Source organism: Lycorma delicatula, chromosome 4, assembly GCF_047948215.1.
Source record: "Lycorma delicatula isolate Av1 chromosome 4, ASM4794821v1, whole genome shotgun sequence".
Taxonomy (NCBI): Eukaryota; Metazoa; Arthropoda; class Insecta; order Hemiptera; family Fulgoridae; genus Lycorma; species Lycorma delicatula.
This window is the reverse complement of record NC_134458.1, coordinates 138,689,116-138,708,948: the sequence shown is the minus strand read 5'-3', so window position 1 is coordinate 138,708,948 and position 19,833 is coordinate 138,689,116. Positions and strand designations below refer to the sequence as shown.

The window sequence follows — 19,833 nt, the reverse complement described above, 5'->3', positions numbered from 1 at the left end:
CCTGAGTCTGCACAAGACTAAACCTCATTTACATGTCATACATATGATCTTAATTTCACTGGCCTCAGGGCGGGGATTGCTTATTTATTGTTCAGTAGTTGAACAGATTGAAATGTACACATTCGGGAAAAAATTGGGATCTTGATGAAGGTAGAAATTTTTCACTGAATGTATTTTAACAACATTATGAAATGTAAATGATTTAATTATATCTCTTTATGAAATAACTCAGAAAAGGATAAAGTTAATATGATATAAAATTTAATTTTCACAGAAAGTGATTTTCTATGATATAACTCATCAAAGATACGTTTTTTCTTTTGTGATGTACACTATAGTCTAAATTTAAATAACTCTATAAAATAATAAATAAATTTGATTTTAATATGTATTATTAAATTGTATTATTTAAAATTATGGGAATAAAAATATTCTATTGTGTTGATACATAAATAATAACATAGGCTTCATTATAGATGTTGAAATGTATTATTTTAAAAGATTTCTGCCAAGAGAAAGTAGAATAATTATATATCTTTTAAGTCTTCAGAATGATTTATTAAAAATAAAAGTTTTTATAATTATGTCACAAACACATATTTCATTTTAAATCTCTGATCATTAATGATAACACTGCCCAACAAATAACTTTATTTTAATGTTTCCTTCACTTCATGAGTCAAATCTACTAATTTTGGGTTGAGAAAAATGAATATGACAAAGAAAATTTTTATTAGATCTAGTTTATGTGATATACAATAGGTGAAAGTATTTTATTTTAACAGATTAAGAGAAAACGATACATTTTAATTACATATACCAACATAGAAAGTTCATTTGACATTTTTTTTAATGACAGTTACATTCTAAGAGTTCTTAATTGATGAAAGAATACCTGGCAGTTGGTTGGGTCTGAAGAGAATCATGTGGTGGCTTCATGAGATCATTGTCTTTTGGCATTCCATTGCTGTAGTCTTGACCCTAGAAGTTCTGCCTTCTCCTTTGACAAATGAAGGTTTGGAATGAGATCACTCAATTCCGCTTGACTCAGTTTGTGCGGTTTATCATCTTTTTTGTCAAAATCAGAGTCATGGGATGGGAAGGCTTGATGAGTTCTTCTTCTTCCACACTGTCTTCATTTTCTACTTCAAGCTTCTAATTTTGGGGTGGAATAAGAACTGATAAACTATCTGAATGTGTACTAGGTCGAATAGCAGATGGAAGATTAGGGTATTGAACTGTTCTCTTCTTCATTGACAGTACTGCCTTTATAGGTAGAGTCAAGCAGAAATAGCAGTTATGTAAATATATACAGTTATATATACAGTATACAGTATACAGTTATGTATAGCAGGCATAGTAAAAGCCATAGATCGTTTTTTATTTTTTAGCCATTCTCGTAGTATAACTGATCAAGAGTTGGAACATAAATGTGGAGCCCATGACTTATCCTGGTCCACTATCTTCATACCAAAATAATGCTGATAGGCAGTCTTCACTAGAGGTGTCAGATTGGGTTTCTCTGATGAAAATGTTATTTTACCACAAATGTAAGAAAACTTATTCACTGAATTTACAAATTTTTGTGGCATTTTGATTTAACAAATTTTTCACTTCAAAAGCACTCGAAAACCAGAAATTCTGCTCTAATTACAACACAAACAATATGAAACTCAGTCACAGCAACAGTAATAATGTTTGTAATGTACAAATAGCTGGATAACGTTGTGTTTTTTCATTTAACAGATGTGACAACTCCAAAAACAAACTTACTCCCAAACTAAAAATTAGATCAGGTAAAAATATGTCATTGTCAGGTAAATATGTGTCATTGTATCTCCAAACCAAGAGCTAATCAGTCATCTTTATGGTGATGTTTGAATTCAGGAGATAAAAATACATAAGAAGAATAAGCTATTTTTGAATTCAAAACATTTTCATTGTTGGACACTGTAATTTATTTATTAACACAAGAATAAAACTATTTGATTTTGTACTGTATACAGTAAGAAATATATATAAGTACGCTAAAATGATAATAAATTCTAAATGTGGAAAGAATTTTTGCTATTTATGAAAATAGTTATACACACTGTATTGCAGAATTGAATGAGCCCAATGCTATGAGAAAAGAGTAATATAATGTCCTGCACACACAGTAACTGTCTGCCTCGTGCAAGCAAGCTTTTATTTTTTTTGTACGCATTGTACATGATTGAAATATACAATGCCACTTTTGTAACTACTCTAATCGATTGGGTGAGAAATTTAAAATTATTTTTGACAATCATAATCTAGTGTTACATTTTGTTTAATCACTACGGTTTCACAGAGTTATCTCATTAATATACTGTTTAAATTTTTTGATAAGTCAAGTTTTTCACATTAGTTACGTAAAATTGTTGTAATATAAAATACATCCAACATACAATGCGTTTGGAAAGTCGCTGTGCAGTATGCTTTAGAATCGTGTGGTACATTCTGTGTTTTTGGCATTAGGTTGGTTGCCCTGTGGGTTCATTGGGCGTTGTTCACTGATGAACTAAGACATCAATTGTTGAATTGTGATTGAATGTGCTTTATTTCACTTCGTTGTTCGGAATCAATAGTTGCAAATAACATAATGGTTCTTTCGGTAGATGAACGCATTTTTCTCATTGATCACATCTTTCGTGAACGTGACAAGTATACGAACTTACTGAGGCATAAGTTTTCTGAAAAGTTTTGAAAAACTCCTGTTCCTCATTGCAATGTAGTTCAAACTCTTATCAAAACATTTCGGGTAACAGGCTCTGTTGAAGACGCTGATCGATGTGGAAGACCACCTAAACTAAACAAACAGAAGCTGCTTGATATTTCGAATGTTATGGCTAAAAGTCCATAAAAGTCAATGTGTACATTAGCATAGCATTAAGATATCAAACTTGTTATGATAAAACTGTAAGAAAAGAACTGAAACTTTTACCCTACAAAGTAATGTTTATACAAGTACTGAAACCTACAGATCATGCCAAAAGACTAAATTATTGTCAATGGTTTAAACATTTTATTGACCAAAACTCTGTAGGTATCCTCAACATTACCTTTTTTACACAAGAAGTGCGGTTTCATCTGGGAGGGTTTATTAATTCACAAAAGACACGACTGTGGTCAACAACTAACCCCCATGAATTATACAAAGGGAAAATTGGAGTCTAGGTTGGTACAAGTAGAATACGTATTATGGGTCCAATCTTTTTTTAAAATACAGTTAATAGTGGCCATTACTGTTCTGATTTAACAAACCTCATTAGTCAGTTAACAGAAGTGGAAATCAATCATGGTTGATCCAACAACATGGCGCCACAGCGCACATAGCTAACAGGTCAATGAGTTTTTTACAAAATTTCTTTGGTGAACAAATCATCTCGAGAGGTTTGTGGCCTGCAGTGTATCACAACAAACCATGCATGATTGACGAACTAAAAACTGCAACATCAGCATACTTACGAGACATTCCAGTTATTGTAATATCCGTTTCTATAAAGTAATAATTAAGAAAACTTCATCTTTACACTTCCATAATTCTAGTGCACAGTAACTTTCTGAATGCTCTGTATTAGATATTTCAGAACCTCTACCTCAAGTTTAATGCTTTCAAATTCAGCTAGAGCAAAACGTTACCTATTTCTGTATTATAATCTATATAAATTGATAATTCAGTCACTGAATAATACAATAATTTTAGTTTGTTAGATCACCAATATTCTTTCATATGTACACACTATTCTTTTCTTAATTTATCAGATTTATATTCAAACGTCTCCTTTTATTAAATATAATATATGAAATAATTGTCTTGTAGACATATTAGTATGATAGTTTTATTTGTAAAAAATAAAGTGGCAAAGTAGCTTCTGGTGTATTATAAAAATTATTAGATTAGTTTTTTTGATAAATGTATATGTTAATTCAGGTAGATGAATCACCAGATAAATGGCACTGGAATGCAGAAGGCAATGGAAAACCACTACATTAAAGATCCTTAACTATATCCTTAGTTGACTGTGGCATGGTATGGACCTTTTTGTAAAAGATTTTGGAGGCATACGTTTCCCTTGTTCGGATCTCCAGGAGGGGAATACAACAAGGTTTCATGCTTATGAAGAAGTAAGAATAAGGTATGGACACGGAAAGGGTAATTGTGCAGGGAAGGCTGGAAAAATGAAAAAGAAAACAGGAAATGTGATAAGAGTAGAAACATGGAATGTATTGACACTAATGCAAAAGGGTAAGCTTGAAAATAAAAACAGGAAATGATTAGAAATAAATTATATGTACTTGGAATGAGTAAGGTGAGATGGGGAGGAAATGGAGAAATGTCGAGTAGGGACTTCCACTTGTACAGGTGGTAAAGAAGTGGTAGCAATGGAGTTTGTGTATTAATAAGAAAGCAGTAGGAAAAGTAATTAAGGTGGAATATGTTGATGATTACCTAATGATGATAAGGATAGAAGGTAGAGATAAAGATCTTGTAATAATTCAAGTATATATGTCAACACCACAATTACTGGAGAAGTTGAGGAGTATTATGGAAAGCTGGAAAATATACTAGAAAATGAAAGGAAAAATGCTGTGGTTGGTGAAGGACAAGAAGGCAAGATAATAGAAAGATATGGTTTAGGTAATAGAAACAAAAGAGAAAACAGATTAGTTGAATTCTGTATGGAAAATGATATGGTAGTGGGAAACACAATGTTTGCAAATCATAAAAGAAGGAGATATACATGGGTGTCGAGATTGGATGGAGAAAAGTATCAAACTGATTACAAGCTCATACAAGAAGTTGTAAGAACTATGAAAAATGCAAAAGCTAGTCCAGGTGCAGATATAAACTCTGGTCACAACTTAGTAGTAGCAGAAATCAACTCGAAGCTCAAGAAAATAAGAGTTGGTCAGAAACTAAGTGCTTATGGTTTGGAAAAACTAAGAAACAAAGAGATGCAAAATAGCGAACTGGAAAAAACGAGAACAGGAGGGGAGCCAGAGAGTGTGAATGATCATTGGTTAAACATGAAAAACAGTATAAAGGAAGCAGCTGAGGAAACTGTAGAAATTAAGAACAAAGAAAGAATACGGAAGGAGTGTGTCAGTGAAGAAATGATAGAGAAAATGAATGAAAAGAGAAAATGGAAAAATATTCAGACAGAGGAAGGTAAAAGGAACTATAGAAAGAAAAATTGAGAACTAAGAAAAATAAACTAAGAACAAAAATTGAGATGGTAAGAGAAAAGTGGTTACAGGAAAAGTGTGCTGCGATAGAAAAACAAGAAAAAGAAGGTATGAGCTAATGTACAAAGAAGCTGCAGAAATTGTATTCAAGAAAAATGGAAAAAGTTGTACAGTGCATCAGATGAAGTCAAAGAACAAGGACATAGTAACTGAATGAAGTGAAAAAGATATGGGAAGAGTACATCATGGATTTATACGTACTGAATGATAAGCCAGAGGGAGTAGATCTAGGAATAGAAGAAGAGAACAAAGTTCATGAAGATCACAAGTTCATGAATATTAAGTAATTATGGCCATGAAAGTGATGGCTGATGGAAAAGCTGGAGGAGGTAATGATATTGATACATCTGTGCAATAAAAAATGTGATGAGGGTTGATAGCCTACAGACTTTCTGGATACAATAATGGTGCCATTATCAAAGAAATTCAATGTTAGAAAGTGTGAAGAACACCGGACTATTAGTCTAATTTCGCATGCAGCAAAATTCTTACTAAGAATTCTGAACAGGAGGTTGTATAATAAATTGGATGAAAATATTACAGAAAAACAATATGGCTTTAGAAGGGAGTTAGAAGTAGGGATGCCATACGACTGCTTCGAATTATTGGTGAAAGATGTATATAAAAGAGAAGAGTATGTTGCGTTTGTAGATCTTGGGAAAGCTTTTGATAAAGTAAGATAGGATAAATTAATGATAATTTTGAAAAAGAAAGGAATTGATTGGAAAGGTAGTCTTATGAAGGAATTGTATATGAACCACAAAATAAAAGTAAGAATAGGAAATGAGACGATGCAAAAGATAGAAACAGGAAGGGAGTGTGACAAGGATGCTGCATGTCACCTACACTATTCAATATTTATCTAGAAGAAATCATCAACAATGATTTGAAGGGTAAAAGAGGGGTGGTAATAGGTGGTAGAAGAATAGAATGCATGCGATTTGCTGATGACATGGTGGTGCTGGTAGAAAGTGTAACAAACTTAAATGAAATGCTTAACAACCTAAATAAGGCTTTTGAGAATCTAGGGGTGAAAATTAATAAAAAGGAAACATGGTGCAGAAACATGAACTTTAAGAAAGGAAGACAAATGGCGAATTGAGGCATTTGAGATGTGGGTGTGGCGTAAAACGGTAAACATCTGTTGGCAGGATAGAGTAACAAATAAGGAGCTGTTGAGAAGAGTAGAAGAGGAAAGGAATATGTTAAATACCATTTTAAGCAGGAAAAGGAACTGCCTAGGACACTGTATGAGAATAAAGTGCTTACTAATAGATGCAGCTGAATGGAAAGAGAGGAAGGGGAAGAAGAAGATTTCAGTTGATTGATGGGGTTGTGAAAAGAGGAAAATATATGGAAACAAAAACACTTGCACAGGACAGGAACAAGTGGAGATCAGCCATGGCAAGAATACAATTCATTTCCCATTGGCAGAATACAATGAATGAATGAAATATGTTTACTGTAGATAATGTTACATTCTATTAATTTCACTTTTTATTAATTTACATTCATTGAATATATATACTTATTCTTTTTATTCACTGAAAGGAATAAGTTTGGCAGAATAGTTTTGAGAATTTTATACATCCTTGGTGGATTTCAGTTGAATGTCCTTTTTTTTAGTCCTGAATATCTTCTTTTACTACCCGATAGCTTATTTTCTTCCTATTGTACTGTGTTAGCATCCTTGTGTTTCTTTCTCCTCTTCCTTTCACTTTTCCCTCTATGATGAGAGTTTCTACATAGCTTAAGTCTCAACAAAGATGTGTTCTTCTTCCTTATATTCTTCATCAAACTCTTCTGTCTCCTATTTTTATCATTAATTTATCTCGTTTTCTGTTTCTTTTTTTTTTTTTTTTTTTTTTTATTGTTCTCCATAATCATACTTCAAAACTATCTTATAGTTTCTTTCCCATTTTGAGTAGTTGATACAAATTCATATGATAATACTGTCCCACAAAATATTTAATTAGTTCTTCAACAGGATCCTTCTTGTCATCAACTATACTTTTAGCTATGTGAAAGTTCTTTTCACTTACCCATAGGTAAGTAAAAAAATCCTCATATATATCCATAAATTTTGTTTTACCTGTCTCACACAGCTTACATTCTAACTGATCAAACTTTCTAAATGCATAAATGACTTGATATAGCTTTCTTTTTTATATTGCTTCCAGTACATAAAATACAATCTTTCCTTTTAGTAATATATTAAAATAAAACCAATATTTTGCAACATATTTCTTACCAACTCAGTTCTCTAAATATGGACACTGTGAATAAATCAAACGTATTTCTCGTGCCATAAGTTGTTCTTTATTCATTAACATAATCTTCATACTGAAAAAAAAAAATTTTAATTAATAACTTTAATTAATTTACATTAAGATATATTTGATGAATAGATAATACTCATATTTTTAAATAAAACAATGGTAATTAAGAAATTTAGAAATAAATTCACTTTAATTTTGATATAGATTAATTTGTACAATATGATCTACGTCAATTAATGAATAATATATTTATATAAATTTATTGCATACTACTATTTTAGTTTTTTACTTTAATAAATCAATTTTTGTGATTTAAATAATATGAATTAATTTAAGTAATTAATTCATTGGTCATACGTGTACGATTTGAATTTAGTCATAATTTTTATGGTATTAGATTAAGTAATAAATGTAATTTTATATGTAACTAGCAGATCCGGCAATGCTTTGCTATTGCTAGATTTGAGTATATATATATACATATATATAGATTAAATGAATACAATTGAAAGTTTGATAAAACAGTAACAAACTGAACATTACGGAATTTCACAAAATTTAACTTTTCCCTTTTTCCCCGCGCGTAAATCGGTCCTGTAGTTTTTTAGTCTATAGCAGACAAACATATCGGAAACACTGAAATGAAATGGTAAAATATTTAGCATAGCGTGTGTTGCTTTTACGTCCAACAGATAGCTCTGTTTAAAAAAAACATATTTTTACCTGTCACAAATGTGACATCTTAGGTGTAAAAATAGTAGCCGGCCTTCGCGGCCCGACTGGTAGCGTCTCATCCGTCGGGAAGTCCCGGGTTGGAATCCCGGTCAGGCATGTCATTTTCACACGCTATTTGTCATTCATCTCATCCTCTGAAGCAATACTTAACGGTGGCCCCGGAGGTTAGAAAAAAAGGATATAAATAGTAGGTATATAAAAACACGCGTGTATTCGAATGCAACGTTGTATAAAAATTTCAAAGCAATCTGTGAAGAACTTTTGGAGATTTAAGATTTTGAAAAACGAACACTTACATTTTTATTTAAATAGATCTTATGTTAAAAATTTTAATCTATATTTTTAAAATTGTTTACTTTATATTATTTTCTACAATAACATAACGTTTAATTCTTATTTCAATAAAGTACGAAAGAGTGTGAACTTGAGTAAGCATTATTTGGAGATACCTGTAGTTAAGAAAAAAAAAAATTTTTCTGGTTATAGTTGGCAAACTTTAATTTATATCAGATATGAATAACATTACACAACAGCCTAGTGATAGATAAATTTGACTAATTAGCTAATGGGCAAGATAGTAAGTCTATAACTAATATGTGAACTCGCATTTGAATTAATTTTGCAATTTAACAACGCGATCGGAATAAACCCTATTTATTCTCCAGTATAGATTGTGATTAACCAAACACCTTTATCGGCACTTTGCTCCTGCACCACTATCATCCGACCACAATTTTGTAGTCAAATAGGATGTTAAAACATACGATTTGTCTAAATAAACAATCGAAAAATTTTTTTTTCAGCCATCGGTAATCTTTCTTAAATATCCATCCTCTTTCACCGGATGTCTTCTTTCTCAGACAAAAGTTTTCTATTATTATCAATTTTACACCATAAAGCTTAACTCTTCCTCTTACACCGGATTTCTTTTTTCTCAATGCAAAGTTTTCTATTATTATCAGATTTACACCACAAAGCCTAACTCTTTCAGGATAGCTGCTAGTGTGATTCTAGAACCTTTAAATTGAACATTCTTTTGAAGTTCATCGTGTAATTTATTGAATAAAGGCAATTCATTATTTTCTTGTGAAACTCGTTAACTGTTCGGCTTATGGAATGTCTTGTTCAAAACTGTCTTATTCACTAACTGGTTATGAACATTTTGAATTATATATTTTGATATATATCTATTCAGATATATATATTTGATATATATAATATTAAGATATATATATATATATTTTATATATATATTTATAAAGGGACATAGTACTAAACAAAAGCCTAATCCAGAAGATAACTCAGCACCTTTCAAAGCACCTTCCAAAAAGCAAGTGCCATTTTTCTACAATCTCTCAAGAGATTGGCACATTTCCCCAGACAGAAGCATATTACTAATGAATGATTTTTTTTTAATGTGCCTGTGGTATATCTCGCAACAAAAATTGTGTTTCTTAAGATCAGCTTCAGGCTTCTTAAAGAGCCATCTTTTCCTTCAGTGAGATTGTATGATATGTTCAATATCAAATACAATCATAAACTGTTTCATTAGAAGCAGAGTTAATTTTGTGAAATATTCTTTGCAATTATACAAAGTACTAATTTATAAATTCAGAAACAGTATTTATTTATTACTCCAGGAATAACAGGCTTATACCCAATTACAGCTTCTTAATGACATATGAATATTTGTAACAAAAGGCATAGACTATTTCTCACAAAGGTCAGCATTAACTGACATCCATATCAATTAAATAATCTTTGTAGGCTTTTGAAATTTAAGTCACTTTGTGTCTATTCTTATAACAAGATATATAATTAATAAAAAACAAATGTATATATATATATATATATATATATATATATATATATATACAAACAAATATAATAAATTTGTTTGAAATTTTGTTAATGGAACATAAAATATTTTAAGAATGCGTCCAATAAATCCTACAGCTTTTACATGGTCTTAAAATTCAGGATACAGAAATTATATGATGTTCAAGATTAATCAGATTACAAATATCTATGATAAATAATTTTATTAAATCATGCCAGATGAAAATCTCTGAATATCATTGTTTAACCCTTGTTTAATCCTTCTTTTGTGTAGTAAGAATACCAGCAGCTTGTAATATCCTTGGATCACCTGACCAGGATGTGTTAGATTAATTAGAACAAAAAGCAACAGAATGATGATCACATCAGTAGTTAGAAGTGATATAACTGGTCTGGTTATCAACAAACTTCAATTTTCTACATGAAAAGACTAACCCTTTGCATTATCCTGACACATCCCATAAATATTAATGACCATGTTATGAAAAGATTATGAATATAAGATTAGCTTTGTTGAAGAATTAAATATTATTTTATTCACATTTAAGGGTGAGACCAGATGAAGTAGTTAAAAGGGACTTGTGTCTCTTGAAATCCTGAGAACACATTTTCTAACATAAATATGATAATTTTTTATGAGGATCGATTATTTCTCATGTCATGTTCTACCTAAACACTTTCCTTAATATTTTAGGCTGTCTACTTTTTAGTGAAGAAAGTTAGGTAATTCTGTTAAATGTTTTTCTTTTTATGATATTTTAGAAAAATAAATGTTCTGAAAAGAACAAATAACTTTTTTCATTCCACTTTAACAATATATGAATAATACAATAAGATAAACTTTAAAATATTATGCATTTTATGAAACATATTCTTTTTACTTTCACTTTCCATTTATTTAAAATCGAGATTGACAGAAAGAAATCCAGCTACATTAAGTTTTTTGTAATCATTCAATAAGATTTGATAAGTAACTTATTGATTTGTTGATATCTTGATGTGCTTATACTTATTATGAATGTGCAATGTTTGTCAAAAAAAGAAAAGCATAGTTAATTTACTTTTAAAAAAATAAAAATATTAATTTTTATCAAACTTAATAAAAAAATTACTTTTACATTACAAAGCATAATTTTTTTTCTATGAGAAATGGCCTTATGTGCTTCAATTTCTACTCATTTTTTATAAATTACCTTATGAGCTAAAAGATTTTAAAATAAAATTAAAAGATTTCCTTTTTACATAACAATATTACTCTATTTGATATGACTTTTTCAAATATTTATCAATTAAAATGTTTTACATTTAATTACCTATGAATGATTGCATTACTATTGTTTCATAAAGTTATATTTTTATTCATATATTAATATAGGATTTATATCTTAATATTATTTATATAATTGTAAATTAATATAAATACTTATATATTAATAATTAACATATTTGTAAAATACTTCTCTTTTTTATTTATATTTTATACTTTGTAAATCTGCTGTAATCAAGGATATTCTATAATTTCCCTTGATATGTCAAAGCAGTTGTTGGAGCAGCTCTTTGTTTTTTGACATTTATAATTCCTAAAATTTACAAAGTAGTAATTAATTGTGTTATGGTCTGAATAAAATATGTTTACTTTTTTTATTTGACTAAACATAAGTATCTGAATAAAGATAAAATACTATTCATAATAATATAATAAAAATAAAAGAAAAAACAAATTTTCAGCTCAAATCACAACAGTACCATTAAAAGCTTTTTACTGTAGAATAAAATTTATTTCATGCAGACTTTTTTGGATAATACATCAACCATCGTCTGATACTGTATGTTTCAATGTTTAAAGGAACAAGCAATTAACTCTTAACATATTATATCTTTTCAGTATTGTCTAGGTTTCTTATAACAACTAATAATGGTAACTGGTTAATAAGTTGACTAGTTGCTGGATTCTAGATCAGCTTGTAATGTGTTTGATTCAAGGAAGGTCTATCATTCTTTCCACAAATCATTTCATCCTTTTTATCTTTTGTGTTAAAATATGCATGTAAAAAAAATTTCTAAGGACATAATAAAAATTAAAAAAAAAAAATAATTTTATATTAATTTTCTAAGTTTTTGACACCATTGGTATTAACTAAAGTTCCACTTACCAACAATTTTAAATTGTATTTCCAAGTACTTTCAGAGTTGCTACTCCATCATCAGGGATTTCTTATATGGTGTTAACTTAAAATTCATGTCATATGTATAATTATATTTAAATTAAAATTGTTATGTTCATAATAGTTGGTCATCAAGGAATAAAAATAATCTGTATGTCAATAAGACTGTAATGTCATGTCTGTAAGATGTTTACAACTATTATGAACAGAAGATAATAGTCGTAGTAGTAAAAGATAATAGTTGTAAACATCTTACGGACATGTTGTTACAGTCTTATTGACGTACAAATTATTTTTTATTTCTTGATGACCGAGTATTATGAACATAACAATTTTAATTTAAATATAATTATACATATGACATATAGTTTTGAATTAACATCTTATAAGAAATCCCTGATGATGGAGTAGCAACTCTGAAAGTACTTGGAAATATATTTTAAAATTGTTGGTATGTGGAACTTTATTTATGCAATTTTATATTAATTTTTAATACTTACTATCAGTAGTTGAAAAACTGTTAATAAACTGAAAACACAATTAATAAATATAAATCATTAGTATTAAAATGAAGAATGAATAACACAGTATACGTACATTATTAAAAATAAGGCAGCAGATTAGTAAACATTAAAATTGAGCTCTATGAGGTGTGATAATAAAAAATAAAAAGAATTAAAATTTTTATTCAAAAGAATTTATTTATTCTTCTATACTGATATTCTTCTTTTCAAAACATTTTCTCAGAGATATTTGTGCCAGCATTTCCTCCAATCCTCAAAACATTTGTGGAAAGCATTTTTTAGTATAGTAAGTTCACTTAGAGATACTTTTCTTTATTTCATCTGTCAAATTACTGTTCTTCTTGCTTAACAGTGGGAAAAAAAGTTAGAGGGTGTTGTGTCTAAACAGAATAAGAGGCTGCCGCATCAGTAAGGTTTTTTTTCTTACCTGTTCAGGAATTTCTCTTAATAGTGATCAATGGGTTACAGTGTCCTTTATTTTCTGGATATTTTCATCAGTTGTCTATGAGTTAGGATATCCAACCATTTTGACACCTTCAACCTCTTCAGAGCCTTCTTGAAACAATTTGTATCCCTCATAAACGGTTGGTATCAACATAATATCCTTGCCAAAAGCCTTCTCTAACATCTTCATTGTACTTAATTCAATTTTTAATGCAAATCCTTTGTTCTGTCATTTTCAATCAAAATTAATCTCACAATAAAATATCTTCAAATTACTCAGCTGCTAGATTGAATTTTGTGTTTAATATGGCTGAAAATATCAAAATATTATTTATATAGTGCTGCCATCATGTGGGTAAAAACAAACACAGTCAAAAAATAAGATTTTTTCAGTATTAAATTTAATCCTAACAATAATATTTGCATTATATTATACTGATTTCATTTATATCAGTCAGTTTTAAGTTATTTTTTGACAACACTAAGAAAACGGTAATATATTTAGGTAAATTTGCAGTCATGTAAATGAAAAATGACTAATGATTTCATGAAGGTATCAATAATCAGTGTATGCCTTAGTAGCATATATGATAATTGAAGAAAACAGAATACAGGTGGTAGATACTATATTCTCAAACTAAACTACAATATTGTTTTTAATTTGTTTCTTGAGGATCAAATAAAATACTTTGAAAAGATTTTGGATGAATCCCCCTTCTCATGCTCCCCAGATAAAAAGTTGCAGAGATCTGAATCAAAGGATTTTTTATCCTTTACTCGATAATTCCACTAAAAAATTGTGTGTATTTTTATTGTCTATTCATCGTTATATTTATTTTCAGAAGTATAATTTTAAGATTTTTTTATTCTAGGTAATTTTTCCTTAAAATGCAGTCATTCTGGAGCTATGATTGATCTCAAGTTAAAATTATATATACACTGAATTTAAGTCTATTGCACTGTAAATTTATTTTTTATTAATGTTTCAGTGAACTTTTTTATTTGTAACTTATTTATTATTTATTTTGATAACTTTTATAAAATGTAGATTTTTTCTTTTCACAGTTTTATACACTTTAAATCTGCTATCTCAATATTATTTTGCTAATAAATAAATAAATTAAAAAAACAATATTGAAAAATTATTGTTTTATTTCAATTTATAAAAACATAAGCTGTTAACTGAAATTATTTTATTAATGCTTTATGATTTTATAAGTATTTATAAGTACTCTATTCTTGCATTTCTTACTATTAATAGCTAGCAATACCCAACCTGCAATAAAACAACTCAAAAGCTAATATTTTTTAGTTACCAATACTGGCAACTGATTTTTATATTGGTTGCTGATTTTTATTTATTTATTAGTAGAATAACATTTAAAGTTGTTTATTAAGTAAAATGGAATATGGTAAATTAATATAAAATTAAACAATTAGAATATACCAATGCCATATTTTTAATGGCAAAAATAAGTACAGTTCAACTATCAAAGTCTTTTTATTTTATTGTTTTATGTTTTCAAAGATTTTAATGTTGCACAATTAAAATTAGTACTTTGTTTTATGTGACAGCATTATGAAAGACAAATAATTATAAAAGTTAAAATAAAAAATTAATTATTACAGAAAACTTTTAACAGAAAATTATAAATTTAAAAATCATTTTGTAATTTAAAATAAATTTAAACTGATTTGTTGGGAAATTTTCAAAGAAAGATTTTACAAAAATTGTTATTGAAAAAATCAAAAAGTAAAAAGGGGTTATAGTAAATAAATATGATATACTAAATCCTATACTAAAAAAAAAAAAAAAAATCAAACTGCTGCTCATCTATTTCCTATGAGTGAAGCATTACATCTTAAAAAACTAATTAATAATTGTGAACTCCCTGTAGTAACTTGAAAATTAATTTTTCTCCTCCTCTTCTTTCATAATAATGAAAATGATTGTACTCTTAATAAATAAATAAATAAAATTGATTATTATAAAATGCTCTCTGTGGATGAACTGAAATAATTAATTTAAAGATTGATAGTAATGTGGCTCAGTTTCAAATAATGGGCAGGCAGGAGTAGGTTTTGCAATGAACAAGAAGATAGGGAAGAGAGTAGAGTATTTCAAAATCCATAGTGAAGAATCATTGTAATAAGGATAAAATCAAAACCTAAACTGACAACTGTTAACATCTATATGCCTACAAGTGCCCATGATGATGAGGTAGAGTGTGTATATGAAGAAATTGATGAAACAATTAAAACACATAAAAGGGATGAAAATTTAATAATAGTTAGAGATTAGAATACAAGCATTGGAGAAGGCAAGGCAGGAAATGTAGTGGGTGAATACAGGCTGGGCAAAAGGAATGAAAGAGGGGACCGACTTACAGAGTTTTGCACTAAGTATAATTTAGTAATTAAAAACCCAGTTTAAAAATCATAATAGAAGAATATACACGTGGAAAAAGGCAGGTGATACTGCAAGGTATAAGGTAATAAATTATATCATGGTTAAGCAGATTTAGAAATCAACTTGTCGACTGCAAAGCTTACCTTGGAGCAGACAGGCAGACTTTGATAGCGACCATAATTTAGTGATAATGAAGTGTAGATTGGGGTATAAAATCCTGAAGAAAAGGTGTCAAATGAATCAGTGGAATTTAGAGAAGCTTGAGGAAGAGGAGGTAAAGAAAACTTTTGAGAAGGACATTGCAAGAGGTCTGAGTAAAAAGATAATGTAAAAAATGTAGAAGAAGAATGGGAGAATGTTAAAAAGGATATCCTTAAATCAGCAGAAGCAAACTTAGGCAGAACAAAGAGAACTGGTAGAAAACCTTGGATTTCAGAGGATATATTGCAGCTGATGGATGACCATAGAAAATATAAGAATGCTAGTGATGAAGAAAGTAAAAAAAACTATCGACAATTAAGAAATACTATAAACAGCAAGTGAAAACTAGCGAAAGAAGAGTGGATTAAAGAAAAGTGTTCAGAAGTGGAAAGAGAAATGAACATTGGTAAAAGACAGAGCATACAGGAAAGTTATGGAAAATTTTGGGGTACATAAATTAAAATCTAATAATGTGTTAAACAAAGATGGTAAACCGATTTATAATAAGAAAGGAGAAGTCAATAGTTGGGTGGAATATATTGAAGAATTATATGGAGGAAATGAATTAGAAAATGGTGTTATAGGGAAAAAAGAGGAAGTCGAAGAGGATGAAAGGGGAGAAGCAATACTGAGATCTGAATTTAAGAGAGCATTAAAAGATTTGAATGGCAGAAAGGCTCCTGGAAACCCACCGGGTTGGTCTAGTGGTGAACGCGTCTTCCCAAATCAGCTGATTTCGAAGTCGAGAGTTCCAGCGTTCAAGTCCTAGTAAAGACAGCTATTTTTACACGGATTTGAATACTAGATCGTGGATACCAGTGTTCTTTGGTGGTTGGGTTTTAATTAACCACATATCTCAGGAATGGTCGAACTGAGAATGTACAAGACTACACTTCATTTACACTCATACATATCATCCACATTCATCCTCTGAAGTATTATCTAAATGGTAGTTACCGGAGGCTAAACAGGAAAAAGAAAGAAAGAAAGGCTCCTGGAATAGGCGGAGTACCTGTAGAATTACTGTGCAGTGCAGGCGAGGAAGCAATTGATAGATTATACAAACTGGTGTGTAATATTTACAAAAAAGGGGAAGTTCTGTCAGACTTCAAAAAGAGTGTTATAGTAATGACATCAAAGAAAGCAGGAGCAGATAAATGTGAAGAATATAGAATAATTGGCCTAAGTAGTCATGCATCAAAAATCTTAACTAGAATTCTGTACAGAAGAATTGAGAAACGAGTGGAAGAAGTGTTAGGAGAAGACCAATTTGGTTTCAGGAAAAGTATAGGGACAAGGGAAGCAATTTGAGCGGTCAAATTAATAGTAGAAGGAAGATTAAAGAAAAAAACCAATATACTTGGCATTTATAGTCCTAGAAAAACATTTGATAATGTAGATTGTAATAAAATGTTCAGAATTAAAAAAAAAGTTAGGGTCAAATACAGAGGTAGAAAGGTAGAAGAACAATTGCTAACATTTACAGGAACCAAACAGCAACAGTAATAATTGAAGAACATAAGAAAGAAGCCGTAATAAGAAAGGGAGTCTGAGAAGGATGTTCCCTATCCCTGTTACTTTTTAATTGTTTCATAGAACTAGCAATTAATGATGTTAAAGAACAATTTAGATCTGGAGTAATAGTAGAAGGTGAAAAGATAAAGATGCTACGATTTGCTGATGATATAGTAATTCTAGCTGGGAGTAAAAAAGATTTAGAAGTAACAATGAGTGGCAAGATGAAGTCCTACACAAGAACTACCGCATGAGAATAAACAAATAGAAAACAAAAGTAATGAAATGTATTAGAAATAACAAAGATGGACAAATGAATGTGAAAATAGGAGGAGAAAAAATTATGGAGGTAGAAGAATTTTGTTATTTGGGAAGTAGAATTACTAAAGATGGACGAAGCAGGAGCGATATAAAATGTCGAATAGCACAAGCGAAACGAGCCTTCAGTCAGAAATATAATTTGTTTACATCAAAAATTAATTTAAACATCAGGAAAAGATTGGAGTGTAGCTTTATATGGAAGTCAAACTTGGACGATCAGAGTACCTGAGAAGAAAAGATTAGAAGCTTTTGAAATGTGGTGCTTCAGGAGAATGTTAAAAATCAGATGGGTGGATAAAGTGACAAATGAAGAGTTGTTGCGGCAAATTGATGAAGAAAGAAGTATTTGGAAAAATATAATTAAAAGAAGAGACATACTTATAGGCCAGATGTTAAGGCATCCTGGAATAGTCACTTTAATATTGGAAGGACATGTAAAAGGAAAAAATTGTGCAGGCAGGCAACATTTGGAATATGTAAAACAGATTGTTATGGATATAGATGTAGGGGGTATACTGAAATGAAATGACTAGCACTAAACAGAGAATCTTGGAGAGCTGCATCAAACCAGTCAAATGACTGAAGAAAAAAAAGTAATGTGTTTTCATAGTTGGGGGTTTTTATTAATTTGTTACATTTTAGTTATTTCATAACTTTCAATTTGTAATTAATAAAATATCAATTTAATTTATTTAATTAATGATTAAAAAAAGGATAAGAATAGATATAAAATTATGAATTTCCAAAGTACATTACTTCTAGTAGGTTGGTATTTTTGAAGAGCAATAAAAATCTTACCAAATTTCTTCCTCCTACCTCAGAAAAAAAATAGGAAAAATGAGCATAAGAAAGAAGAAAAAATATTACACAGATAATTTTAATGAAAGGAATAAAAAAATAAATCAGATTATTAACACTAACAGAATTTTTAACATATTTACAATTATTATGTTCTTACTAAGTAATGTAGTAATGTTCTTACTAAGTATCTTATGTAATGTAGTGATTATCAGTGCTGTAATATAAAGAATGGTTGAAAGACATAGAATCCATGGTGGGAGAATCTTTTCACATTAGAGGTGGAATTCTAAGTTGAAGGATAGTTGAAGTATTATGTTACATTGTTTAGTTTTAGTTGGCAAGCTATCAAATAAATAGCTACATGTTTATTATCTTCTATGCTTCAGGTGCTGCTTAATCATCATTGTTAAATACATCAACTGCTTCAGGCATGTCGTGGTGGAGTCCTGAGATAGGTGTAAAAGTGTACGGTCAAGCAGCAGTAGCATTAGTAGCAGTAATAATTGTTATATGTACTATTGTACGTATATTTACATTTTTAACGTTGGGTGTTTGTAAATCTAAAAAACAAATGAATGGAAAAACTGTTATTGTTACAGGAGCTAATTCTGGTAAGTTTTTTTTAAATTTAATCTAGTAATACTTAACAAAAAAAAAAATCAAAATTATTTTTACTCAAAAGTTAATAAAAAAAAAAAAAAAAAAAAAAAAAAAAAAAAAAAAAAAAAAAAACAACAGATCATTCTATCTTCAATTACTAATTTTAAAAGTAATTATAATAAAATAATATTGTTTTTGATCAAACTTTTTAATCAAAAGTGATAATTAGCTCAGGCTAAGAACAAAACACATGTAGTACATAAATTGTATGTACAAAGATATAATTTGCAAAAAAAAATATGATTTTGTTTTATAGTTAGTAAGAATGCATTTATGAAAAGTAATTATGTACATTATGATATTATTTTCAAGATATTTTTTTAAATTTCCTTTTAAATTCTTTTAATTAATTTCCTTAAGTAATTTTCATGATCATTATTATATTGTGAGACATCAGTCGATCAACTGTTATTAGTTTATAAGAAAGTTCAGAAGTTATATGTTAAGATTTAATGTGAATGTATAATAATTACAAAATTCTTATTTAATAATTATCTTTCAAAATATAAATTACAATATTATAAAATTTTTATTTTAATAATTTCTTTTTATTAAATGATTATTACTGCAAATGAGATTATGTATAACACTTCGAAAAATCAATTCAGACAGTAGAATAAATCTAATTGAAAATTTAAGTAAACCTGACATAAATTAAATGAGAATAA

The 19,833-nt window shown here is 29.1% G+C and overlaps 1 protein-coding gene across 2 annotated transcripts in view; it reads left to right on the top strand.

Annotated features, from left to right (window-relative positions):
• The window catches only part of LOC142322943 (retinol dehydrogenase 14), an 88,331-nt gene that overhangs the window by 29,558 nt on the left and 38,940 nt on the right, over window positions 1-19,833 (top strand). For both annotated transcript variants that reach the window (XM_075362036.1, XM_075362037.1), the window contains exon 2: window positions 18,892-19,116. In XM_075362036.1, the coding sequence (XP_075218151.1) occupies window positions 18,936-19,116 (181 nt within the window). In that variant the 5' untranslated portion in view covers window positions 18,892-18,935. The remainder of the gene's footprint in view (window positions 1-18,891; window positions 19,117-19,833) is intronic.